The sequence below is a fragment of the Myotis daubentonii genome, chromosome 3 (genome assembly GCF_963259705.1).
Source record: "Myotis daubentonii chromosome 3, mMyoDau2.1, whole genome shotgun sequence".
Taxonomy (NCBI): domain Eukaryota; kingdom Metazoa; phylum Chordata; class Mammalia; order Chiroptera; family Vespertilionidae; genus Myotis; species Myotis daubentonii.
In genome coordinates, this window is record NC_081842.1 from 209,591,441 (window position 1) to 209,618,951 (window position 27,511).

General features: G+C 55.2%; 1 protein-coding gene across 2 annotated transcripts in view; it reads right to left on the reverse strand.

The window, feature by feature from the left end:
• The window catches only part of IGSF21 (immunoglobin superfamily member 21), a 212,655-nt gene that overhangs the window by 20,125 nt on the left and 165,019 nt on the right, over positions 1-27,511 (reverse strand). For both annotated transcript variants that reach the window (XM_059691028.1, XM_059691029.1), the window contains one exon: positions 10,513-10,631. In XM_059691028.1, the coding sequence (XP_059547011.1) occupies positions 10,513-10,631 (119 nt within the window). The remainder of the gene's footprint in view (positions 1-10,512; positions 10,632-27,511) is intronic.

A 27,511-nucleotide genomic window follows, 5' to 3' on the forward strand; every position in this document is an offset into this window, starting at 1 on the left:
CTGGGCCTGAGGCACTGACGTTTCAACAGCCACATATCACTTGTAATTAAGGGCCCCGTCCTGGGGAGGGGAGGCTCACCTTCTGCCGGAGACACTAAATCCAGCTCCCAGCGGTGGAGAGGATAAAGCATAGCACTGACCTAACACTTGTCAAGGTTTAACGAGGCACCTGCAGGCCTGCTCTGGTGGGGCCGGGAGACTGGAGTGGGAAGGAGGGGTGGGGGGGCAGCCCTGAACAGGAGGCGAGTCCTGGTCTCTGAGACACAGAAGGTCCAGGAGCTGGTGAGGGCCTTGGGGACTGCTGACACCTGCCTAGACAATTCCAGGGAGCAGATGAACCTCCACAGCTCGGCTCAGCAGGGCACGACGGGCCATTCCACAAGGGCCAGTCTGGGTTTAAAAACCAGCTCTGCCACTCACTTGCTGTGTGACCTTGGGCAAGTGACTCAACCTTTCTGGGCCCCAGTTTTCTCACTTGTAAAAATAGAAATCCGTACCTCCTAGAGGAGTGAGGACTAAATGAACATATTTAAAGTGCTTAGAGCAATGTTTGGTACCCTGTAACTACAAAACTCGCCACTATCATCCTGTGTCCTGGCTGTCCCATATTAAAGGAATCTCCCTCAGTCCTTCCCCCAGAGCAGGCACACAGTAGGTGCTGCTAAATATTGGTTGAATCAAGAACTTGTAAGTGTGATCAGATGGTCTTCCTCAGGAGGGGCTGGTCCACTCTGTGGCCCCGGGAACAATGCCTGTTGCTTACATGAGCTGCCCACTCCCTCCAGCCACAGCCTTGAGTCAGAGAGGTTCCAAATCACGCCCAAGTGCACATGTGCTATGGAAGTCTGGTCTGCACCCCAACTCAGGGCCTCAGGTTCCCACGGAAGGAGAGTGGCAACCAGAGAACAGTCAGGTTCATACTCTAGGCTTCTCTTTATTAGTAGACTCAGTTTTCTTTTCTGTAAAATGGGGCTACTGATCATGCTGATCGTCCTGGGAGGAGCAGCTGCTGGTGCAGCCCAAATATTCCCAGCTGTTGAGGGGATCCCTGTCTCTGGTTACGGTCCATCTGGCTGCCACATTGCCCCACGCCTGGAGAGGAACAGGGTCCCTCCCTCTTCCTGGCAGCCCCGTGCAGTGGGAGAATCGAGGGCTCTGGCTCCCAGCAGACCTGAGCTCAAATCGCAGCTGCCCACTGCTGTGAAATGCCGGGCCTGCTCCCTGGCCTCTCTGAGCAGTCTGGAGTTTGCCCACTGTCGGTGCGGCATCACAGGGAGGACCGGTGGGCCTGTTGCTGAGGACACAGTGGGCATCGGTCAAGGGCATTCCTACTTTGCAGGGCTGTGTTCAGAGAGGGAGGGAAGGAGGATTCTAGAAGCTGTCCAGGAGGCAGTTAGCAGGCTCGGGCCTTTGGGGCTGAAGCTGGGAAGTGGCCGTCCTTGGTAGATGACCCAGTTAGCTCCAAAGTGTTCCTCTGAGCGCCCAACCCATCTGTCTGGCCCCTCTCTGAACTGGCTCTCAGCCGGTGACCTCTGCTAGCTGGGGACCTGTGGGCAGGCAGGCGGGCAGAGTGGGCAGCCTGTCCCCAGGTCCCTGGCCAGGCCAGGCCCAGGCACTCAGCATGGCCATGCCCAGCCTGTAAAGATGCTCTTATGTCCAATTGGGAAGACCCTGGCCACTCCGGCCTCGGTCACGGGGCCGCAGCCCCCCTCTGGCAGCCCAGCCCAGCCATCTGTCTCATGCCCCTTCTGCCCAGCCAGCTGCCCCCTCAGGAGCCCTGGCTGGTGAGGGGAGGCCTGCAGAGGTCCTCGGGACTGTACCCAATGGCCCCTCTTCAGTAGTCACCTCTGCCGAGTGAGATCACACCGTTTCATTGGCACCTTCTCAGGGGACTGTCTCCTGCCAGCTCCTGCCATGTCCTCCACATCTGCTCCCATTCTTTTCAATTGGTCCCCATGTCCTCCGGCTTCTGTCTGGGAACACCTGGCATGTTCCGCCTCTATTGCCTGAGCCCCGGGCTGGCTCCTGTCTCTCTCTAACTGCCCGTCCCGCCCCGGGCCTTTCTCTCCGCACCATCTCTCTTACAACAGCTCTACGAAGCACAAACCTTCATTCCCCCCCAGTTTCCAGATGAGGAAACTGAGGCTTGGAGAGGAAGAGGCACAGCAAGACTGTGGAGGAGGTGCGGGGGGACTCAGGGCTGCTGCTCCATGGCCAGGGTGGGAGGACAGAGGGGTCTGCCTGGCGTAGAGGTCTCCCACTGGGCCCTTCCTGCAGCTTGGCACCCATTCTGAGGCCGGCCGTCCCTGACAGGGTGAAGGTTAGGGCAGAACGGGCGGGAAGGCGGAACAGATACCCTTTTCATGAGCTCACTGAGAGCTGGGGACACAGGCCTTCACCTCTCGTGCCCCAACAGGGAGGGTTGACTGTAAACACCCCCCCCCCACTTAGTAAATAGAGAAACTGAGGCTCAGGGGGCTTATCAACCTGCCAGTGTGCCCAATGGTCGGGTCCAGAGGCTCTGGAGCCCCCCTGCTGGGTTGGAACCCTGACCCTATCCTCACTGGACCTGTGCCCTCGGGCACGTTTGTTAACATCCCTGTTTTCACACTGCAAACAGGGAAGGTGGCAGCAGGCGATACCTTAGAGGGCGGCTATGACAATTAAATGTGTTGACAGGTGCAAAATAGAACCGTGCCTGGTGGACAGTCAATGTGCAATAAACATTTGCCGCTTTTATTACTGGTCGTAGCAAACGGGGTTTAAAATTCATGGCTGAATGCAAGGTTCAGACCCTGAACCACTCCTCAACTCCCCAAGGAAGTGCTGTGTCCAGCCAACTGCCCTGCGTAGAGGGACAATTCTTCACGTGGCCACTACCGCCTGCCTTCCAGCGTGGGAGAGCCGGGGCATCTGCTGCCAGCACCCAGGGTGGGTGGGAAGGAGGGCGGGAGGGAAGAGGGCTCGAAGGTGGGCCTGCCCAGCCTGTTGCGGGGGGGTGGGGAGGGGTGGGGCAAGGGGGCCTGGTCCTCAGGACCCAGGGGCTCCTGGGGTGGGAGGTGATACTTGCACCCTCTGCCCCTCAGTGCCCTGGGCTCCTCTGCAGCTGAGGCCTGGGTCCTAACCTGCCCAGTCCTCCTCCTCCTGACAGGCTCTCTGGAGCCAATGGCCACTACAGTCGCCTGGGCCAGTTCACGTAATTAGTTGGAGCCCAGCAGGGGGCTCAAGTGCTCAGGCTCCCAGACAGGGGAGGGAGCTGATCATTCCCCACCCAGCAGGCGTCCTGGGCTCTGAGGACGGCTGGTGGTGGCTCTCAATCTTGCCTCCCAGCGACCCTGCCTGCGGACCCCCAGGGATTCTCATTCAAGCCGCCTCCCTCCAGGGACCCCTCCTGCCCCCTGGACGGCCCGTGCACCTGCAACCGCTGGTTCTGCCTGGGAGACTCGCATCCCCCAAGCTGCCCTGCGCTCAGGCAGGCTCCTTGGAAGGGCGGCCTGCAATGGAAGCCCCTTTCCCACCGGCACCCTTCAGAGACTCAGAGCTGTGTCCCTTCTGCTTCGCTCAGGCCTGTGGGAGCACCGCCAGGCCTTTGAGGGCACAGGGTCTACCCTCAGCCCTCAGCTCTCCCCACCCCACAGGAGCCACAGACATCTCTGCTTCCCCAGTCAAGAGGGGTCCTCAACCCTCCATTCACTGGTTCTGGGAATGGGCTCCTTTTTCTAGAGAGGAGCACTGGGCTGGGAGTCCAGAGGCTCGAAGTCAAGAATTCGGTCTTCGAAAGCAGGTCTCTGGAAATCCTAGGTTTTGGCTTGGCCTCATGAAAGTAGGCTCGGCCTGCCAGCCCCCTCCCCTCTCCGCAGCCTGTAGTCTCCCTTTGGGAGCGCTCACCAGCCCCAGGGCGAGATTCTTGCAATGGGGGAGCTGGAGGGACTGCTGCAGGGGGACCTCCTGTCGACTCCTTGGCCACAGGCGCACCACAGGGGAGCGACCCGGCCAGACTGGAGGAGGCCAGATGGCTTTAGAAAGCAGCAGAAGTGCATAAAGATGGGCATGCAGATCAAGGGAATAGAACAGAGAGTCCAGAAACAAACCCTCACATTCACAGTCCATTGCTTCTCAGCAAGGATGCCAAGACACTCCAACAGGGGACCAAGAGCCTGTTCCCGAACTGGTGCTGGGACCATCGGATATCCACCTGCAGCTCAGAGGCCGGCTCCTCTCTCAGCCACGCACAGAAATGAGCTCGAGATAGGCCACCAACCTCAATGCGGGAGTGCAGACTGCAAAGACCCTGGCAGGACATCAGGAGTAAATTGTGACCTTGGGTCCTAAAAGGCCTCCTTCGATAGACCATCAGACGCACAAACAAAGGAATACATAAACTGGACTTCATCAAAGTGAAAACCGTTTTCCCTTAAAGGACACCATCAAGAAAGTGAGATGATAACTCGAGATGGGGTGAAATGTATGCAAATTATAATCTGATGAGGAGGCGCTTATATCTGGAATAAAAAAACTCTTGCAGCTTAATGATAAAAAGACAAATAACTGAACCGAAAATGAGCAAAGGATCTGGAGACATTTCTCCAAAGCAGATATCCAAATGGCCAAGAAGCACATGAAAAGTCGCTCAACGTCATTAGCCATCGGGGAAATGCAAATCAAAATGCCACTTTGCAAGGAAATTAAAAATATATGTTGACGCAAAATCTTGAACATGAATGCTCACAGCACAACTATTCACAATAGCCCCAGAGTGGAAACAACCCCCGGCCATCGGTGGGTGAATGGATAAATAGAAGGTCGTCCGACACACGTAGACTATTCCTCAGCCTCGGACAGGAATGAAGTGATACACGCTCCAGTATGGACGCACCTCGAGGACATTATACGAAGTGACAGAAGTCACAAAAGAGCACACATTGTGTAACCCCATGAACATGAAATGTCCAGGCAAATCCGCAGAGGCCGAGAGCAGGTTAGTGTTTGCCTAGGACTGGGGGGAGGGGGAGGGGATCTGGGGTGGAGGGCAACGGCTAATGGGTACAGGGCATCTTTGGGGCAATGAAAACCTTCTAAAAGTGGTTGCTGGATATGCTGAAAACCACTGGGTTGTATACTCTAAACGATTGGAGTGTGTGAATTCTATCTCAATAAAACAAGTTATTTTTAAAAAGAAAACACGGTGGTGGTGGGGGGGGGAAGCACCAGATAAAATTCCAGTTTTAAAAAAAAAATGCCCTAGCTCAGTGGTTCTCAACCCTCTGGCCCTTTAAATACAGTTCCTCATGTGGTGACCCAGCCATAAAATTATTTTCGTTGCGACTTCATAACTGTCATGTTGCTACTGTTATGAATCATCATGTAAATGTCTGATATGCAGGATGGTCTTAGGCGACCCCTGTGAAAGGGTCGTTCGACCGCCAAAGGGGTCGTGACCCACAGGTTGAGAACCGCTGTGGGCCTAGCTGGTTTGGCTCAATGGATAAAACATTGGCCTACGGACTGAAGGGTCCTGGGTTCGATTCCAGTCAAGGGTACATGCCCGGGTTGCAGGCTCGATCCCCAATAGGGGTGTGCAGGAGACAGCAGATCAATGATTCTCTCTTATTGATGTTTCTATCTCTCTCTCCCTCCCTTCCTCTCTGAAATCAATTTTTTTAAAAATCAGTAAAATGCCCTGGGAAAATCCCAACTGTGCAGAGTTCATAACAACTGTTTCCAGGGTGGGCGCTGTGTCCCCTGGCCCTGGGTTGGGAAGCATATGGTGTGCTTTGGTGCCACTGCAGCCTCGGGTTCCAAAATTCTACCTTCATGTGCCAACCTCACTTGGAAGCCTGCAGAAGAGAGGCTGGAATCCTGAGATGGGACATTTTACTAATGCCAATTGATACTTTGCGACTTCTGGTAGAGCAGAGAGGTGACGTGTGGTTGAGGCACTACCCCTGCCGCGCCACCGGCGCCGGGGTGGCCTAGGCAGGTGGTAGCACCTCTGGGCTTCCTTATCTGGCAAAGGGGGAATGGTGTGCCCGCCTAATGGAGCTGTTGTGCCGGCTCATTAAGCTAACTTATGAGGAGCTTAGCACAGTGCCTGGCGTATTAGTAAATGCTCAATGGAGGGAGACCCCTGTGGCTGGGAGCAGCGAGTATGGGATTCAGAGTCAGACAGCGGCGACTCCTGCTCGGCTCCCTCCTGGCCCAGTTCCTGGTGTTGGCTGAATTGTTTCCCCCAGAAAAGATTTGTCGAAGCCCTAACCCCTAGTGCCTGTCACGTGACCTGACTTGGAACTAGGGTCTTTGTAGATGTAACCACGCTCAGAGGGGCCTATTCTAATGTTTTCACAGAAAAGACATTCTGATCTCGTCTTTCCTAGAAAGGACATTCAATACAAGACCGTCCGTCCTTGCCACAAGTGGAAACCTACCTGGATTTGGACTCAAGGCTGCTGGACTCCTGGTCCAGTGCTCCTTTCAGAGGGATTGAGAGGGGCCCTGGGTCTCAGAGGATGGGAGAAGGGGCACACCCATGGGTACTGGGGCACGGCTCTGTCCTCCCAGACTCCTACAGGCCCGACGGAAAAGGAGCCCCACCCTGCCGGGAGCCGGTCCATCCTTGCTGTTTCAAGGGACCTGGCATATATGGCATACGGTTCTTAATATGTTTGCTCACCTTCTTGGCGCTGTGTTTTAACCAAAGTCACCTCTCCGAGAAAGGTTGAATCCCCAGGTAGGGATTTTCCCCTGAAGTTAGGGAGGGAATAAAACCCCTCAACTAAGTGCCAGGCGGGTAATTAATCCCTTTAACTACGAACAATCATGCTTAAACTACATAATCTTTTCTCCCTGGAATGGAGATAAGAAACGCCCTAACCTTTGTAATAGAGATTGATAGGATTGAATCAACTGGTATAAATACAGTTGTAACAAGACAGAAACACTCAGAACTTAGAACAGAATTCAGAAGACAGAACCTACACGGAGCCTGGAGACAGAAGAACTTAGCTGGAGAGAGCATGCCGGAGGATCCTGGAGAGGGACTGGCCTCGGAGCCTAGAGACAGAGCCTAGCGGGAGAACATGGCAAGGGATCCTGGACTGAACCTGACTACAGAGATTGGCAGGAGAACCTGACTGGAACCTGGACACTGAACCTGACTGGAGAGCCTGGACCGAACCTGGCTGGAGAACCTAGCAAGGGAACATGGCTACAGAACCTGGCTGGAGATCCTAAGCAGAACCTCTCTGGAGATCGAGACCAGAACTTGGCTGGAGATCCTGGCTAGGCTGCTGATCAACTGAACGCTGTCTCCGTGTCATTCCTTCTTCGCCGACTCCGTCCACACCTTTGGGGAACCCCTGGACCCGCTGGGGCTGGACCCCGGCACCACCCGACTGTCTGAGTTTTGGAAAGCCAAGTGCTCCTAGTGAGGCCTCGGTCCTGCCCTCTCTCTCCATTCTGCACCCCATCTCCCACCGCCCATCGCTTTCTGGCAGTTGACTGACTAAAGGTAGGGATGGTTCCCTTGGGAGTTCAGAGTTGCTCGGCCCTCGGCAGACCTGGTGGGACTGTCACTCACGTGGGTGAGCCCCGGGAACTTCCAGAGCCTCTGCTCCCTCATGGGTAAAACGGGGGTGACCATGCCTGCCTCCGAGGGCTCTCGTGAAGGTCACACGGTTAACTGTGGGCTGACATTCAGCACCCAGTGCTGGGCACGCAGACCGTGTTTGGCGGGACGTGGCCTTGAGTGTCAGCTGTGGGTTGGAAGAGCCCCTCGGTGGTGACAGCTCTGCCCCGTGACGGTGGCCGAGAAGCCCTGTGTGCTTCGGTCTTCTGGTGGCACAGGGTGGGGCTGTCTGGGCCTCGCCACGTTTAATTGATTGTAACATCGCACCCTGAACATGCTCTCCCGCATGCCCTGCACCCCAAGAAGAGCCTTGGCCATGCTCCTGTGACTGTGTGTAATGCGCTCCCGGGGCCCAGCATGCAGCTTTGAAATTGGCTTACGATTTATCTGCAGCTCGGATAAAAACATTTTAATGACAGCGTGCGGCACGAACCCTCGGTGTCCCCCACGGGCTCCCAAATGTCTTTCCCCACCACATAGCGGGGCTGTTATAGCTGTGAAATTACAGCCACTCTCGAATTTTGATCTCTACCCAGAGGCCTCTGGAAACAGTGTGTTAGGATGTGCCGGATGCACGCTAGGCGAGGGCAGACTGGGAAGCGGGCTCTGCAGCAGAACTGCTCGGAGCTGACAATGCAGGTGGGGCCCTGGGCTGTGCCTGGCTCCCCATCTCCCCACTGTCCTGGGGAGCTTCCCTTTGACCCCAAATTAGCCAGGGGCGGGGCCATCTTGCCCCACTGTTGGCTGCCATGGTCCTTAGGGTCCCCCAGGGCACAAAGGAGACCCCACTCGCTAGGAGGTAGGGTGTGTGTGTGTGTGTGTGTGTGTGTGTGAGAGAGACGCGACGTCACGGACAGGCCAAAACAATGAGGAGAGTTTAATGCTTGAAACCTGCCTTGACATATATTTAAAGGAGCCATGGAGGTGGAGGAGAGGGTGGCACAACTTTTCTCCTAATTGTGCCTGATTTTTGCTGACATGATTATGATTGGCTGAGTCTATAAAGAGACACTATTTATTGAACGCTGGAAATTGGCCTGAGCTCAGAGCATTCTGTACTGTGGATTATCTCATTTAATCCTCCCACCCTTGGCCAAGCCACTCCATTCTCTGAGCCCCGGTCTGTGCAATGGGCACAGTACAGTGCCTGCCTCGCAGCTGGCGTGGCCGCTGGATGAGAGGAGGTCTGTACAGAAACCCCCTTATGCTGCACCCCCCTCCCCTCCCCCTCCCAGCCCTCCCTTCCCCCTTCCAGCCCTCCCCTCCCCCTCCCAGCTGGCGCTGAGCCAGGAGGCCAGGCCTCCTCCTGCCCTGCTGGAGGCCAGAGCACTCCACCCGCTGCCATCATGGGAATCAATGTCCTCCTGGAGGTCTGGCCTTTGGAGGTTTTCAGTTTCCCCTGAAGCCGCGGCTTTCCAGGCGCCTTTATGCGTCCATTGATTGCCCGCCCGGCAAGCTTTGTTCCCCTGATAAATACCATTTGATAAGAAAATGGGGGACACTGGAGCCCGGAGCTGAGACCACGACCCTAGCGTTCTGGAGGCAGGACATCCGTGCTGAAGGGGCTTTGGCCACCACTGGGCGCAAGGCCCTTGTTTTTACAGATGGGGATACTGAGTGTGGGGGGGCACAGGCAGCCAGAGACAGGCCTGAGCATTAGCACCCCCACTTTGCGAATTAGAAATGGAGGCAACAGAGCCAGGCCCAGGACCCAGGAGCCCCGACATGCAGTCCAGTGTGCTTTCTACTTCGTCCCTTGATGCGCAAAGGCTTGGGGGGTCCAGGGAGGGGCACGCGGCCGGGTCAGAATCTTTCTTTCTGCAGCAGGTGTGCGTCCCGCTGAGATGATGTCTCAGACCCCCTGGAGGCTCCTGGGTTGTCCTCCCCGAGGAGCGCCATCCACTGCACTCCCCACACCATCCACTGCACTCCCCACACCATCCACTGCACTCCCCACGCCATCCACTGCACTCCCCACAACATCCACTGCACTTCCCACACCATCCACTGCACTCCCCACACCATCCACTGCACTCCCCATGCCATCCACTGCACTCCCCACGCCATCCACTGCACTCCCCACACCATCCACTGCACTTCCCACGCCATCCACTGCACTCCCCACACCATCCACTGCACTTCCCACGCCATCCACTGCACTCCCCACACCATCCACTGCACTCCCCATGCCATCCACTGCACTCCCCACGCCATCCACTGCACTTCCCCACACCATCCACTGCACTCCCCACACCATCCACTGCACTTCCCCACACCATCCACTGCACTCCCCACACCATCCACTGCACTTCCCCACGGGTGTTTCTATGAACGTGCTCTTGGCTTCGGCTTGGGAAAGGTGCCCTCGCAGCTGCTCCCACAGTGCCCTGTACCTCCTTCCCTGAGTCCTCACTGGCTTACAGAGCCCGCATCTGCGTGTCCATGAGGATCCATTCTTCCTGCATCCGGCCTCATTTAACAGAAGGGACAACTGAGACCCAGAGAGACCGCGACAGCCGCTGACCTGTGGGAGGCTCTGACTTCTCCCCCAGCTCCATTTGTTCCCATCCACGTGTCAGAGCCCCTCCAAGGTGCCCGGCCCATGAGGGCCCAGCGGTGAGGGCAGCTCTGTCTTCATGAGGTCAGGGTCTCAGTGCTGGTAGAGGAAGGGGGCCCAGAGAGGAAACCCTCAGGGGCAAGGACACACCAGTCACACCTCAAGGTCAAGGGTGGGAAAGGAGAAGGCCTGTTGCCAGCACAACAGGCATTTTAGCAGGTGGTGCCCGGGACAGCCCCTCGGTGCATGTGCACGTGAGCACGCACACCCAGGCACACACACGCACACGCAGCTCCTCACCAGGATGCCGGGGCCAAGGCCCTGCACTCACCCATGACGTTGAGGAAGATGTTGCCCGATGCCAGGACCACCTTCTCCCTCGTGGCGCGGTCGTAGATGCCCACGTGGCACTCGTAGGGACCGTTGTCCGAGACGCGGACCTCGGGCAGCCTGGGGGAGGCAGAGCAGCAGGGTGAGGGCCCGTGATCCGGGGCTGAAAGGCGCCACCCCCAAGCCCCATTGTTCAGCCTTTGCTGAGCGCACGCCTGCTGGGCTGAGAGGAGGAGCCACATTTATGGAACGCCGACTGTATGCGGCCTGTGCTCAGTGCTTCTGAGGGCGGGGGTGAGGCTGTGTTCAGCCGAATTAAATCTGTGCTCCTTTCGGCTTCATGAACTGGACGGCGGCGGTGCCCACCCGAGGGGGCCTGGGGATGACATGGTCCGGAGGCACCTGGCGTGTGGTACAGGCTCAGAACTGTGACCTAGCGCATCCCCTCCATGGCCGCCCTGCGTGTACGGATTGTCATTCCCGTTTCATAAACGTGGAAACTGAGGCTCTAAGGGGGACAAAGTGGCTAACACGAGCTAAGGTGGGAATTTGAACGCCGCCCTACTGTCACTTTATGCCCAGATTCGGGGATTTGAGAAGAAACGCAGTAAAATTCTTGTCTTCAAGGAGCCCCTGCCTCCATGGACGAGGAGGCAGGGCAGCCGATCATCGCTCCCAATCGCGTGGGAAAGGGTGGGCCAATTGAGCACAGAGGGAGCAGCGGCTTCTGCCCCAGTCGTCAGGAGGGCCTCTCGGAGGAGGTGACCCGTGGGGATAGGAAAGACCCATTCAAACCTTACTCCTCTAACAGTCCAGAGAGTAAATATTTTAGGCCTTGTTGCTTTTACAGTCTCTGTCCGTGTAGAGTAAAAGCAGCTACAGACAGGGCCTGGGCAAATCAGTGTGGCTGTGTTCCGATAAAACTTTATTTATTGCCATTGCCATTTGAATTTCAAATACTTTCTTGTGCCCTGAAATCTTCCGTTTTTGCTATTTCCCATCATTGGAAAAAAAAAAAAAAAGAAAGTAAAACACATTCTAGTTCACGGGCTGTTAAAAAACAACAACAGCTGGATTTGGCCCACAGGCTGTAGTTTGATGATCCTTGTTCTAGATCCTTCTTCAGGGTGTGCTAAGAATGGGTTGCTATGCGGTTCTCTCTCCCTGTGGGAAATGCCGACAGGGCGGCTCTCTCCTCACTCCTGCGTGGGAGACCCCTGTCTCTCTCTGAGCCTCCGTTCTCTCATCTAAAATATGGGGCTGATACTTCCCAGGACCTCAGTGAGGATTAAGTTAGACGCAGTCCCGGCCAGACCCCTGTAGGCACGAAAGTGGCCTTGAGTGGAGAGGACTGTCCACTTCCGTCCCTTCGTCCTGCGATGCCCCAGAGCCTGACCTGGAGTTAGAGGCCACTAGCGGCTGCATCAGGAAATCTGTGTGTCCTCCAGCCAATTCCAACCTTATCTGGGGGCAGTCTCGCAGCCAAAAGGGGGTCTATTCTGGCCCCAGCTTAGAAGTGGGGTCACGTGATTGGCTCTTAGCGGTTCTCACGCTGCAGCAGGAAAGTGGGGGGAGAAGCTCAAACTTACAAACGCCTAGTAAATGCTGAGCGCATTAAACTGGCCCAACGGTCCCGTGGAGAGCCCACCTGGGGGGCAGTGGCTAAGAGCACAGGCTCGGGGTGTCCGTCCCAGCCCTGCCCCCCGGAGAAGGGAGGCTCCTCAGTCCAGTTCTCCGCTCCCACCCGTCGCGGACACATTTTCCACGGTTCCCGGCTAAGCCTCCCTCCCCCCCATCTGCTTCTGCTGAGCAATCTAACCTCAGATTTACGCCTTCCTCCTCTTGTTTCTGCTGTACCCCCCGTTTTTGTCTTCCAGCTCCATTTCCTATGATTCACTACGCCCCCCCTCCCCCCTCACCACCCCACACCTGGGCCCCAGCCTGGATTTCCATGGCTGCTGTCTCATTGAGCGGATCCAGCTCCTCTTCCTCCCACCACCCAGCCCGCATTAGCATAAGCAAACACCTTCATTTACATAGAATATACAGAGGTTGACATCTGGCCCACCGACTGTCATGAAAGGCTTAAAGAACAGGGAGCTTTTCATCAGGGAAACGGGTGGGGGATGCGGCCTCCCCCTCCGCCCTCCCTGGGCTCTCAGGGAGCACAGTGCCCTGGAAACAGCAGGGAGCTCGCTCTCCCCTCCCCCTCCGGGAAGTGTTTTCTTTGTTAGTAACTCCAGACTGGAAAAAAAAAAGCCTCCCCAGGGGGCACTGCTGACAGTGACAGGCACCACAAGCGACACGTTTAGGTGACACTCGTAGGTGTCAGGGATCGAGGCTACCTGCCTAAGCGACGGCGTGGGCGACAGGTGTGCAGGCGACACGCTCCGGTGCCTGCTCTGCAAAGAAACCGGCTCGGGGGAGCCGTGTGGCTGGAAGCCACCCAGATGATGTAATCAGAGGATGATGACATGGTTGACACGCAGGTGGGCATGTTCAGGTAGCCGCCGCATTGGTGATCTGCGCAGATGTGCTTATGTGCCAGCGACACAGGTGACACGTTTAGGCAATCGCTACGCTGATGACATGCTCAGGCGACAGTAACATAAGCAATATGTCTGGGTGACGCGTATGGGTGACATGACGCAGATGGTGCAGAAGACAGCTCAGGGGACACCTGGGTGGGTGCTGTACGAGGAAGGCAGCATCTCACGCAGCTGCTCTCCCGCCTCAGATGTTCCCTCTCCTGGTTTCCCTGGCCCCACAAATGGTCCAAGTCTCACAGCCGGGCTCCATCCTTCATCTCCCCCCATTTCTCTCTCCCCAGGCACAGTCAGGGACCGCACCCTGGGGTTCGGCCTCCTAAACGGATCCTGCGCTATCCACTTGCCCCACCTGCACTGCACGCCGCTGCTCACCGGGACAGGGAGGAGGACAGGTAACCGGCTTTCTGCCCCTGCCCACCTCCCTCCTGATCGGCTCTCCAGGCAGCACCCAGAGGGTCTCAAATGCAAATGGCGTTCATGGCACTGCCCCACCCAATGCCCTTCAAAGGCTTCTCTCTGCTCCAGGATAAAGGCCAGGGTCCTGATCATGGATAAGAAGAGCCGCACACAGTCTCCAGCCACACCTCAGCCCCCCCTTCGCCAGCTACAGGGGTGTTCTTTCCATCACTCCTGGGGGCCAAGTTCTTTTTCTAAAATGCACACTTTTTATTTCGGAGTTACTTTAGGTTTACAGAAAAACCTCACAGAAACTAGAGAGCGCCCCACACCCTCGCCAATTTCGCCCGCTGTTGGCACCTCACACGCCCACAGTGCCATCGTCCGCGTAAGAGACCCACGTCGACATGTCACTGCTGACTCCAGATTTTACCGGATGCCACTGGCTTTTCCTTTTTCTGCCCCAGAATCCCATCGGGGTCCCTCAGAGGTGACACTCACAGGTGACTTCAGCCACGTTCCCTTTTTGACTCAGCACGTTTGCTGACAACATTCTCCTTTCCTGAGAAGATGGCATTCTCTTCCCCTGGCACAGCCTTCAAGTTACAGAGCAGCGGTCAGTTCTCAGGGACCTCCTGGACTGGGAGGGTGGGCAGACTGCTGGCATCGATGGCCAGGATGGGTGGCCTCCCTTATCCCTGCCTCTTGCCATGTGCGTTGCAGTTCCCCCTGACTAGGGGTGGAGTCTCTTTCCCCTGCTTGGCCCTGTGACTTGTCTCAAAAGAACCCCCACCTCCACTTTCTCCCTTTCTCTGCCCCCAGAACAAGCCTCTAGAGCAGTGGTTCTCAACCTTCCTCATGCCGCGACCCTTTAATGCAGTTCCTCACGTTGTGGTGACCCCCAACCATAAACTTATTTTCGTTGCTACTTCATCACTGTAGTTTTGCTACTGTTACGAATTGCAATGTAAATATCTGATATGCAGGATGTATTTAGGCGACCCCTGTGAAAGGGTCGTTTGCCCCCCAAAGGGGTCGTGACCCACAGGTTGAGAACCGCTGCTCTGAAGGAAGATGAGGGCACATGGAGAGAGGCCCCATTGGCCCAGCCCTTCCAGTCAAGGTTACATTCAGGAATGCACCTAGCCAACAACCCCTAGCCTCATGAGCAATAATACATGGTTGTTGCTTTAAACCAGTGGTCGGCAAACCACGGCTCGCGAGCCACATGCAGCTCTTTGGCCCCGTGAGTGTGGCTCTTCCACAAAATACCACGTGCGGGCGCGCATGTACAGTGCAAAGTTGACTTAAAACTTTAAGTAAAGTTGATTAAGTTAATTTTAGGAAACGTTGTGGAGTGAAAGAAGATGTAGTGTCAAGGTTTGAGAAAGGTATGTGGAGATGGTTTGGACATATAGAGAGGATGAACAAAAGGAGATAGACGAAACAAGGATACAAGACGAGTGTGGATGGGAGAGTTGGAAGGGGTCGACCTCAGCGAAGGTACCTCAATCAGATTGAGGACGTTTTTAGCAAAGGCCAGCTTGGGAGTACCCTAATTAAGTTAATAACAATGTACCTACCTATATAGTTTAAGTTCAAGAAATTTGGCTCTCAAAAGAAACTTCAATTGTTGCCCTGTTGATATTTGGCTCTGTTGACTAATGAGTTTGCCAACCACTGCTTTAAACCATCCAGGTTTGGGACCGCTTGTTATGCAGCAATAGCTAACTGATACAGCAGGTCTCCTCATAGCTCTCCTGAGTAGTATTTGTCTAAATTGTAACTTAACCGGGTACGTTGCGACTCTCAAATGCCCTCTCCTCCTGGCCACGCTCAGTAAGCTCCATGAAGGCAGGGTCTGCATATCCGTCTGGTTTACCAGTGTATCGGGCCTTGCACAGAGCTCACCATCATGGTAGGTCCTCGATCAATATTTGCTACATGGATGGGTGGTGGCTGTAGTGTGAGCATGGAGAACCCTGCCTCCCCCTGTGCAGAAGCCAGGGCCAGCCCCTCCCCACCCCAGGCAGATTCTAATTCTTATCTTCAGATCCAGCCGCCGCCAAGCCACAGCTTTGAGCTGGTGCCTTCAGCGTTATCCTTCCAAAGTGGATTAAGCGGCCCAGAGACCCCTTTTCCGCAGACTTGAGTGGCATTGATCTGCATGCAGAATAGAGGGCCTTCGCAGATAGCAGGGCCCTGCGGGGGCTGGGGAGGAGGCCTACTCTCACCAGCTATGGGCTGCAATCAATAAACTATTAATAACGGCAAAGGTTTCTGGCGAGATCAGTGTAATGCAGGTTAGTGGCTGGAGTTTACCAACACTGACAGCGGCTCTGAAGGGCGAGTGATTGTGGTTTTGAAAAGCTGGGCTCAGAGATGGCGGGGGCCCCATTGGCTCTCTTCGTGGCCCCTGTGGCTCAGCTGAGGCCATGCAAGGGCTGGTCACGGGGGCTTCTGCCAGGTCTGGGGCCAGGGCTGCGGGCTGCCCACCCTCGGCACAGCATGTATGCCTACTGGGTGCTGTGCCCCATGCTGAGCCTTGGTGGAGGTGGATGCATAGCTACCGAGGATGTGACTCCTGCCTCCATGCCTTTGCCCAGGCTGTTACCTCTGCTTGGACCACTTTTCCTTTCTGTCTACATGGCATGCCTCTAGCCATCTTTCAAAGCCTATCTCTGATCCCACCCCATCAGACAGTTGAGAAGATTCTATGGAATGATTTAAGGACTTAGCTCAGCGCTGGTGTGGCATGAGAGTCCAATGGGCTAGAATCACATAAGCGGTCTGTAAGCTCTACATTCAGATGCCACCTCTGCCAGGCAGGCTGCCCTGACTGCCCACCCCTGTTCAAACAGAGTTCCTCTCCACCTCCCCAGGGCTGCATCTCATTGCATCGTTAACCCATCTGTCCCTCCTCCTAGGGATGCATACGAGCCCCTTGTCTGTGAGCCTGGTCACCTGGTAGGTGCTCAGCCACCCACTGTGTGAATGACAGCAGTGGGAGCAGCCTAAGCCTGGTTAGGCTGTTAGGCACCCTGGGCCCTGGGCCCGACTAGCTGTGTGCGGTTGGATGGAGTCCTTTGGTTTCTCTGAGCTTCGGTTTCTCCATCTGATAAATGGGTATGACAATACTCGCCTTGTGGGGTGAGAGCTTCTGGGGGACTATTTATAATGGGAGGCTTTGGATGGTAAGCATGTTACCCTATCTCACTGGATCCTTGAAACCACCCTATTATATGACACGGTATATAAGGCATGCTCTAATAGGCATTCTGTAGTGATAATAATATTATTATGTTTATTGTATAGATGAGGAAACTGAGGCACCCAAAACAGAGGTAACATGACTGAGGTCACAGAGTGAGTAGGTGGAGGCCATGATTCAAAACCAAGCCTGGTGGAGTGCCGGGAGCCGGTCCATGCTTGCTGTTTCAAGGGACCTGGCATATATGGCATACGGTTCTTAATATGTTTGCTCACCTTCTTGGCGCTGTGTTTTAACCAAGGTCACCTCTCTGAGAAAGGTTGAATCCCCAGGTAGGGATTTTCCCCTGAAGTTAGGGAGGGAATAAAACCCCTCAACTAAGTGCCAGGCGGGTAATTAATCCCTTTAACTACGAACAATCATGCTTAAACTACATAATCTTTTCTCCCTGGAATGGAGATAAGAAACGCCCTAACCTTTGTAATAGAGATTGATAGGATTGAATCAACTGGTATAAATACAGTTGTAACAAGACAGAAACACTCAGAACTCAGAACACAGAACTCATGAGACAGAATTCAGAACACAGAACTTAGAACACAGGGCTTGGAAGACAGGACCAAGAGAGACAGAGCTTAGGCACAGAACCTACACAGAACATTCTCTAGAGACAGAAGAACTTCGCTGGCAAGAGCATGCCGGAGGATCCTGGACCGGGACTGGCCTCGGAGCCTGGAGGCAGAGCCTGGCGAGAGAGCATGGCAGGGGATCCTGGACTGAACCTGACTGCGGAGATTGGCAGGAGAGCCTGACTAGAACCTTGTGACTGAACCTGACTGGAGAACCTGAGCAGAACCTCTCTGGAGATCAAGACCAGAACTTGGCTGGAGATCCTGGCTAGGCTGCTGATCAACTGAACGCTGTCTCCGTGTCATTCCTTCTTCGCCGACTCCGTCCACACCTTTGGGGACCCCTGGACCTGCTGGGGCTGGACCCCGGCAGTGGAGTCCAGACCCACACACTGTCTTCGGAGGCCCTCTCCCACACTGTTCCTGCCACCCGCCTGTACCAGCCACCCGCCTGTACCAGCCACCCTCCTGCACCAGCCACCCTCCTGTACCAGCCACCCTCCTGCACCAGCCACCCTCCCGCACCAGCCACCCTTCTGCACCATCCACCCTCTTGCACCAGCCACCCTTCTGCACCAGCCACCCTCTTGCACCAGCCACCCTCTTGCACCAGCCACCCTCCCGCACCAGCCACCCTTCTGCACCAGCCACCCTCTTGCACCAGCCACCCTCCTGTACCTGCCACCCTCCTGCACCTGCCACCCTCCCGCACCAGCCACCCTCCTGCACCAGCCACCCTCCCGTACCAGCCACCCTCCCGTACCAGCCGCCCTCCTGTACCAGCCACCCTCCCGCACCAGCCACCCTCCAGCACCAGCCACCCTCCTGTACCTGCAACCCTCCTGTAACTGCCACCCTCCCGTACCTGCCACCCTCTCGCACCAGCCACCCTCCTGTACCAGCCACCCTTCTGTACCTGCCACCCTCCTGTACCAGCCACCCTCTCGCACCAGCCACCCTCCCACACCAGCCACCCTCCTGTACCAGCCACCCTTCTGTACCTGCCACCCTCCTGTACCAGCCACCCTCCTGCACCAGCCATTCATTTGAGCGCTCTTGTTCCTGAGTTGGCCTCCACTGCTCTTGAGCACATTTCTATTCTGAGCCACACCACCCTCCAGGTAAGGAGAGCATCCGCTTCCTCCCACTGGGGAAACAGGACGGGCTTTTCTGTTCCTAAATTCCCTTTCTCTGCTTCCGTCCAGTGGGCCCCTTCCCTCTGATGCCTGGGGTTGGCTGAGCAAGTCGTGCTCACATTCTCCAGACCCACTCGACCTAACAGCCACAGGTGTGTTCCTCTCCCAGCCCTGCCTTCCCGGGAAGAGTCCTCACTTCTCGTGGGTCCCGGTGGAGGGCTTGGGCGCGGAGGGTGGGCTGGGAGGACACAGGTGGATCTGTGAGTTACTCGTCTTGTGCTGTTGGGGAATCAAGGACCAGTTGGCGACTTTGCTGGGCACTGAAGCCTGATGCGAGGAACATATGTAAACGCACCTCGAACAGCGCCTGGCGAGCTGCAGGCCTTGTCAGTTTCTCCCGACACTGTTAATGGATTAAAAATTTAAAACAAAGGATTCAGTCCCTCCTCGTATCAGGCGCTGTTTGGGGTGTTGAGTATACAGCAGGGAGGAAGACAGGGCAATACTTTTAAACAGCGAGAGGAAGCAGGCCGGACACTCATTCAGTGGCCTCAGATTCAAGGTCAGAGCAAACACCACTCTCATCCTGCCCGTCCTAGGGGCCGTGCAATGTGGCAGGTTGGTTTGCCCCTCACTATCCACCTCCCGGCATCCTTGCCTTCGAAAAAATGTGCTTCTTGCTTTCTTGAGGTATAACTGACAAACAATAAACTGCATAAAGTTTACACATCCGTGGAGTGTCGACGTATGTATACACCACTGAAACCACTGCCACAGGCAAGATAAGGAACATATCACCTCCCCAAGGTTTCCCTGTGTCCTTTTATAATCCCTCCCACCCAACCCCTGTAGATCACGTGTCCTAGGATTTCTATCAGTAAATCATAGAATGGGTACTCTGTGGTTTGGTTTCGTTCACTTACCGTCATCACTGGGAGATTCGTTCATGCCGTTGCCATGATCGATAGCTGGGCCCTCTTACGGCTGAGTAGCATCGCGTGTGTGCACCCACCCACTTCTGTCTACCTGGCCAGTGTCGACGGAGGCTTGGGCTGCCCTCTGTGTGGGGGGATGACAAATGGCAGTGCTCTGAGCCTGCGGGCACGGTCTGTGTGGGGGGCACATGCTTTCGCTGTTCTTGGTAAATACCGAAGAGTGGGAGGCTGGGCGTAGGTTTAACGTTACAAGACGCCGTCCAACTGTTGCTAAAGGGATTGTACGCGGGCAGCCTTTTATGAGTTGTTGTCTCTCACACACAGGGCTCGCCCTCCCACCTACCCACTTCCTTCTCAGTCAAGTGCTGCCCCACCCCCCCTGCTTTTGCAGTGAGCTTTAACCCCAAATAACAAGTCCTGTTGGAGCTGTGTGTGCAGTAGGGATACGGAGGCTGGGCAGGAGGGTGGGGGCTACGGGATTTCTCTAAGACAGCGATTTTCAACCTGTTTTATCTCATGGCACACATAAACCAATTACTAAAATTCTGCGGCACACCAAAAAACATCTGCTTTTTTTTTTTTTTTTTTTTTTGGCCGACCTGACAAAAGAAATAGGTATAATTTTGATTCATTCACACCAATGGTGATTGCTGTGGCAGCTGTTGTCATTTTTTAATTTGACAGCCTAAGAGAAACGAGGTCAGTGCCCCTGATAAACAGTCCGATGCGGCACGTTTTAAACATTCTCGCGGCATGCCCGCTGAAAATCGCTGCCCTGAGAGAAGAGTGCACGTCACAGTTGAGGGCAGGGATTTAGACCCTCTCTCCTTCCAATCCTCTCTGGGGGGTGGGGGGATTGTGGGACAAGTGACCTGTGGACATAGCCTTCCACCCACTCCACTGCCTCTGCTCTGTCTGAAGTTTCCACTGTGGTTTGCACTTTGCCACCTCTCCTTGCCTGGGTCTCTCCAGCCTGTCCCCTCCCCACCCTGCTGCCAGTGTGACCTTATCACAGTGAGTCTGGCCTGTCTTTTCCAGCTTAGAACTTTCCCTTCCCCTGATGTCCATGCCCTGGAGAGTTAAGCCTAAACTCAGTGTGATTTCAAGACTTCCCAGATCTGGTCCTGACCCAAAAAGGTGCAAGGGAGGGAGGGAGAAGAGGGGCAAGGAAGGGAGAGGGAGGGAGGGAGGGAGGGAGGGACAAAGCGAGGAAGGGAAGGGTGTGTGGCCTCAGATCTCTTGTGAAAGAAATAAAGCAGTGGAATCAGAAGGCTTGTCAGGACCAAACTTTTATAATCCACCCTCTTTAAAAGGCATTTTGTAATTCAAACATCTTCATTTATATACATAGTATCTCATTCTGGGCTAATGGAGGAGATTCAGGTAGCGATTGGTCCTTTGAGGCACTGCTTTAATGAAGAGACTGGAGAGCCTTTTCATTTGTATAACCATTGTTTGCATGGAAACGGAGTTTCTAAGGGGCCAGGAAATGGTTCATTCTTGCAAGTAGGTTAAACACACCCCCTGCAATCTTATTAGCCCAGTGCCTGCTCAGCTCTGCTCCCCCTCATCCCCGCTGGAAAGAAAGCTCTCGAGTGGGAAATAATGAAGTTTTACTGTTTGCCCTGCTTCCCTGATTGTCTGCACTCCCCCCCCCCAGGCCTGGTCCTTGTTTCTCCCTCCCTCAGACACCTGCTCACGCTCCAAGTTCAGGGTCATGCCCCTGGATGCTGGGGCCACACGTTCAGAGTGCCCCAGGGCAAAGCTCATAAAAATGGCTGTAAAGTCAGGTGGTGACCGGCAAGAAAGGGCCTTGTCTAGACCTAGACTTGTCTTGGGATGGGATCCTCTATAGGAGACGCTGGGAGGGGATGGAGGAGCGAAGCCTGTCTCAAACCAAAGAGTGCCCATTCTTTGATCCATTGATATGAAATCCTTGGGGATCTGGTTCAAATGCAGATGCTATAGGGCTGGGTGGGGTCCCAGAGTTTATAACAAGCTCCCAGGTGGCCCCGCTCTAAGTCTCAGGCCTCCAGCCCTTCTCCCTTCCCCCTGGGCCCAACCACCTGTTTAACCTCCCTCGTCCCCACCAGACACACTGGGTGGTCCCCTCCCACTGGCTTCCCCTAGAGCTTGGGAGGCCTGGACGCATGGTATGTCCCTGGTGAGAGCGGTGCAATGGAAATGATCTGAGAATAGAGTTTGCAGCTTTGAAGGAGCCCTCTGACCACCAGGGGCTGCCACCAAGCCGGCCGCACGCAAACTGTGCTTCCCCCATTCTCACTCTGCACCAACTTCATGTCCATCCTGCCCCCTGGGCCCCGCCCTGCATCTGTCCTCCAGCTTCTGAAATCGACGATGCATTCTCCATCTTTCCTGGCCTCTGGAGGTGGGTCTATGCTCCCCCCACCACCCTCCGAGACAGGGGATCCTAGACTTAGATCAAGGGCAAATGGTCTCATTCTGCTTGGTGTGACCTGGGCTAAAGTCACCTGAAACGGGAAGACCTGAGCTACACTTAGTCACTATATTCTCGCGGAAGCCACCTGTTCAACCCACTGGGACAGCGACAGAACAACCCAAAACCCAGAACCGAGTCCCTTGCCTCCTTCTAGCCACTCCCTGGATTTTCTCCTCTGGCCAGGCCAGTCCTTTCCAGGAGCAGACTGGGCCCCGCCCTGCCCAGACTCTTCCAGGAGCTTCTCTCTGCGCCCCCGCCCCCACCCCTGCCCCCCCTCCCCCGCCCCAGAGGAGTGGAGCCAGGCGGACTGTACCAGGTGGAGATGTTGGTGGAGAAAGGAGACTGCCCTGAGCTAAGGACAGTCCTATGGCACAGGGTGTATGGAGGGCAGGCCAGTTCTCCTTAATACCAATCTCCCAGCCTAACCTGGTTTACCCAGGACTTGCCTGGTTTGGGCACTGAATGTTCCATGTCTCAGGGACTCTCCAGCTCCAGGCAGATCAGAATGGTTGGTCACTTACATTTAACAAATGAGAAAACTAAAGAGAGAGGAGTGACTGGCCACAGGCCAGACAGCAGTCAGGAGCCCATCAAGGATAAAGAGTGCCAGGTGACCCAGCGAGGGCTCCGGGAAACGGGCCAAGGACGCCCCCCCCGCCCCTCGGTCCCCGGCAGGTGGTTTGAGGGCTGGTGATGGTGTTACAGAGCCCCTCACATGGGGAGGGGGCACATAGTAGGTGCTCATTGAACTGCAACTGTGGTTGCCGTGAGCCGGAAGACTTAATGAAGTGGAGTCTCAACAAGCCAGGAATACCAGGTGCTCTTCCCACCGCACTACGCTGGAGAGTTTGGGCCCAGCTTTTTCTAAGGGTCAAGCAGAAGGGCAGGCCAGACCCGCTCCATGGGCCTGGGAGCCCACAACTGGGGCCCCACCATCTTCCAGCCACGCCCCCAGGCTGGGGAGCCAGCCAAGGCCTAGCTAGTCTAAATGTGGCAGGCTTGCCTGGCTGGTATGGCTCAGTGGTTGAGCTTTGACCCATGAATCAGGTCATGGTTTGATTCCTGGTCAGAGCACATGCCCGGGTTTTGGGCTTGATCCCCAGTATGGGGCGTGTAGGAGGCAGCCAATCAATGATACTCTCTCATCATTGATGTTTCTCTCTTTCTCTCCCTCTCCCTACCTCTCTGAAATAAAAATAAAATCTATAATCATAAAAGTGTAATATGCTAATTAGACCGAACATCCTTCCAGATGACCTTCCAGACGAAGCTGGGGCTGTGAGGGAAGCCCAGGTCCTGAGTGCCAGAGGGAAGCCGGTGCCAGCAGCCGGGGGAAGGAAGGCCTACTCTTGCACGAATTTCGTGCATTGGGCCTCTAGTATTAAATAATAAATTAGTGAATAAAAAACTGTGAGAACTCTGAGCAGCACAATGAGAGGCGGACAGGCTGTCTCCATCCGGGAGCAGGGGGCACAGAGAGGGAGGGAGGGAAGCTCCGGGCAGGGGGGCCTGGGCAGCTAGAAAACCCGCTTATTTAAGAAGCCCTCCCTCAGCACCAAGAGTTTTAGTGCCTTCTTCCCTCTGTGGTTTCACGGTTCTTTCCAGAAACTGCCCCGTGTCCTTTTCTCAGCGGCCTTTAAGAAGCCATTAGCGTGGTTTTTATCCCCCTTTCAACCTGAAAACAGTTTCCATCATGAAACTGCTCAGTGGATGTAAAACACCGGTGGCTTCCAATCAGATTCAGGGCTGGGATGGAGGGATAACGAAGACGGGTGGCAGAGGGGGGAGAAATTGCAGAACATGCCACCCCTGAGTGTAGACATAATAATTAGGGTCCAACAGCTGCAGTCTCTGGCCGGCCCCTCCTTACAGGAACAGGGGAGGGTGAGGACCCCGGTTAGCCCCATTCTGTCCCTCTTACTTTTCCAAAGGACGGGGCTTGCTTCTCTCTTGCCACCCCCCTGCCCCCCGAAGCTCTGCTCTCCTGCATTCTAGCATTTCATGCCCAGGAGACCTTCCTGCTGACCTGGAAGGTGTAGGGGCTCATCCAGCCCAGCCCAGCCCGGCCTCTGAGGACTGGACTCAGGCAGGTCACCTGTGGCTCTGGACCTGGGCTTCTGCACCAGCACTGTCGGGAGCCTTTTCTGAGGCTCAAAGGAGGTCAGTGTGGAGGCCCTCTCACCCCCACCCAGAGGGCTGCTGCAGAGTGGCAGTCACGCTTGCCTGGGGCGGGGGGCAAGTGGGGTAACCTGTTTCCAGTGGGAAGACACCTCTCAGAAGTCAGATTTCTGTCTCCCAGTGATGACGTCCCAAAGAAAACACAGCCTCGCCTGGAGGTCCTAGGTCACCCAGCCCAGGCAGGTAGCACCCAGACCCTGGGTGAGGACAGATTTGGGATCTCTGGCCCCCACCGCTCTGGCCTCCTCGATGCCCAGTCACTGTGCCATCCATCCTGGCCCTTCCCACCCTGAGCCTCAGGCCCTGAATCCCACTCCCAGCCCATCCTCCGTCTCTCTCTGTTGACCCTGTTCCCCTGACTCTCCTTCTCCCTGCCCCCCACTCCCCTGCCCCTCCCCCATTCTGACCCCTTCCTCTCCTCTCTTCCTCCTGTTCCTCCCCAGGCCTCTCTTCTCCAGTCTTTTACCGCTGCCATGGAAACCACTTTCTCTTCCACATCCTGATTGATCCATTAGCCCCTCATGGTCAGTCTGCTCAACTCAGAGTCTGGGTTGGGAGGCGGGCATGGGTGGGAGGGGCCAGGGGTTCAGGATGTTGCATCTACCTCATGCCATCTCAGGCCCAGCAAGCACAGGGAGGGATTAGGGCACATGACCCGTGACAGAGACTAGGTGGTGGGGGACTAGAAACCAGGCAGTGGCTAAAGGAAACTCAGACCAGGAAGTGTGGCAGTGTGCCAACCAGAAGCGAGGCAGCAACGCTGAGGGCACGCGGCTTTGCCAGCTGCCTCCTTTCTATCCCTCGTGGTTGCTTCGCTCTTTAACCGGAATCTCTCTGTCTTTGCCTCTCTATGTGGCAATGGGTGAGAGTTGGCATCATGAAGACTCCCAGCCCCTGGGAGCTAAGCCTGCCGTCAGCAGGAGAGGGAAGGCATGGCAGGTGGCTGACCCGGGGTTCCTGCACCTCCTGGCACTGCTGAGCACTCTGATCTTGTGCAAGGCCCCTGGACCAAGGGATTCTAGGGGACAGTGCGTGCTTCCTTCACCTCTGCATGTCAGCGGTTTACTGAGCACCTACTATATGCAAGACCCTGTGTGAGTCATTATGGACACTGATCTCTTTCAAACCCCACAAAGCCATCTGAAATAATAATAATAATGATAATCTATATATAAAAGGCTAAGTGGCCAGCCATTCATCCATTCAGCCATCCGACCAACCGACCTGTACATATGACACACACTGGCAATTCAAAAAGAAATGTTGCCTCGCACACGCGCAATACATATAAAGCTCTCACTGGTGCCAATTGCATGTGTGTGTTTTGATCTGTCATTGTCAATCGTGAATTTGGTTGACACTTCTATTATAGAGAAAGGGCGAATAGCAATATTAAAATATTTCTTCTAATTAATTTCCTTTCAATGTGCACAAATCTGTGCACCAGGCCACCAGTTAATAATTCTATCTAATAATAGACAAACATGGTAATTGACCGTACCTTCGCTATGCTTCCCACTGGCTAATCAGGGCAATATGCAAATTAACTGCCAACAAAGATGGTGGTTAACCACCAACAAAGATGGCGGTTAATTTGCATACGTAGGCGCAATGCTGGGAAGTGAAAGGGGAAGGATGGAAGAAGCTGCCTGCCGCTGACAGTGATCGGAAACCCAGGCGGCAGGCAAGAGCTGGGTGGCAGGGCAAAGGCGGCCCTGGGGATCGCCTTTGCCCTGCCCCCTGGCCCGTGATCGGAGAACCAGGGCTGCCTTTGCCCGCCCCCCGGCTGGTGATCGGAGAAGCTGGGCGGGGCAGGGAAGAGGCGGCCGTCAGCAGCTGCCTCTTCCCTACCGCCCCCCCCTCCTCCCGGCCAGTGTTCGGAGAAGTACCTGCATTTTTTGTTTTTTCAAAGTACCTGTATTTTTAATAATTTCTTGACATGGTAAAAGAATTTTACATTATGATCCAAGGGTGGTGGGGTGAGGAGAAGGAGCAGCAGAACAATCCAACATACAAAAAGGGAAACAGAAATGCATGGTGGAAGGGATTTGAAGGGTGGGTAGGGGCATTGCCCAACTAAAATGCAATTGGTTTGTTACTGAGTACTATTCATGGGAAGACAGCATCCTGACTCCTTCTCTATACAGCATATTGGGAGTAAAAATGATGCATCCAGGTGGAAATATGATTAGGGGTTGGAAGACAGACAGGGAAAGAAGAAGTCAGAAATAGACACTGAGAGAGTCACTGGCTGGCTGGCTGCAAATACTGCCTCTCCAGTAGTGATAGAATAAAAAAGTGGGGGATATCTCTGGAAGATTCAAGAGATAGGGGGCAACTCTTCTATGGTTTTGACTTGCCCAGCAGATTTCCACATACACACGTGTACACGCCTATGTTTGCATGCACACACATATACACATAACTGACTGCCTTCCCTGGAAGCACAGAAGAAGAAGAAGCCACCAGAAGAAGAAGCCACCCACCTTTGGTCCAGGCGCCAGCGCCTGCAGCTGGCTGGGGCCCAGGAGACGGACAAGCCACTGCCCGAGGTCCCAGGCTGCAGCCACCCGGAGAAGCTGCCAGCCCTGTGGTCCAGGGCGCCAGCGCCTGTGGCCAGGGAAATAGGTTCCCTCTTCTCCTACTGCAGTCATTACTTCAGGGGCAGGATGTAAACCAAGGCCCGCGGAGTAAGAAGAGTGGTAAAGGGGAAGCAGGAGGGTGCTCTGAGGTCGGCCACGATCTCCACTCTGGGCCTCCTGCCAGCTGAAGGGACATGAGGCCCTGGGTGCCCAGCCTGGCTGTGCCTCTGGTGACCAAGAACAGATCTCTTCTACTGCAGCGACCACATGTTCCCTAGAAGCAAATGCCAGCGTGAATCCATCACCTGGATGCCTCTCGTGGGAGACCAGACCCGCCTGGGGCCACGCCCTTCCATCACGGTTTGACAAAGGGATCAGAAAAGATAAAGAGATGGCTCTTGACCCTTAGAAGAGCAGGCGGCGGGCCCGAGTGTTCCAATTCGGAGAAGCCTCAGGTGTGCTGCCCATCAGCCCAGCTTGGTGCAGGGAGAGAATTGGGGGACATATCCTCAAAGTCTGAGCTGGCGTTCTATCGTCTAGTACCACTGACACTGCAACCGCCCAGTGAGATAAAAATGCTGAACCTCGTTGAACAGATTAGGAAACTGAGGCCCAGAGAGGCCCCGAGAACTGCATGAGGCCCTGCAGCTAAAGTGTGCAGAGCTGGGGCGGGGGCCCAGGGCTGTCTGGCTCCAGCAGCCCATCAAGAGGAGGAAACATTGAGAGTGGCCAGGAGCTCACTCCCTCCTTTGGGACAGCCCAGGGGCCAAGTCAGGGAAGGACCAATTACCCGGCTGGAGTAAAGCCCCAACACTCCCCACCGCCTGCAGCTGGGCCCGGGCCCACAGGAGGCCTTTCCCAAGCAGGTCAGCTGATGGGTGACCCACGGCTGAAGCTGATTCCCGCTGTTTCATCAAAGCCGA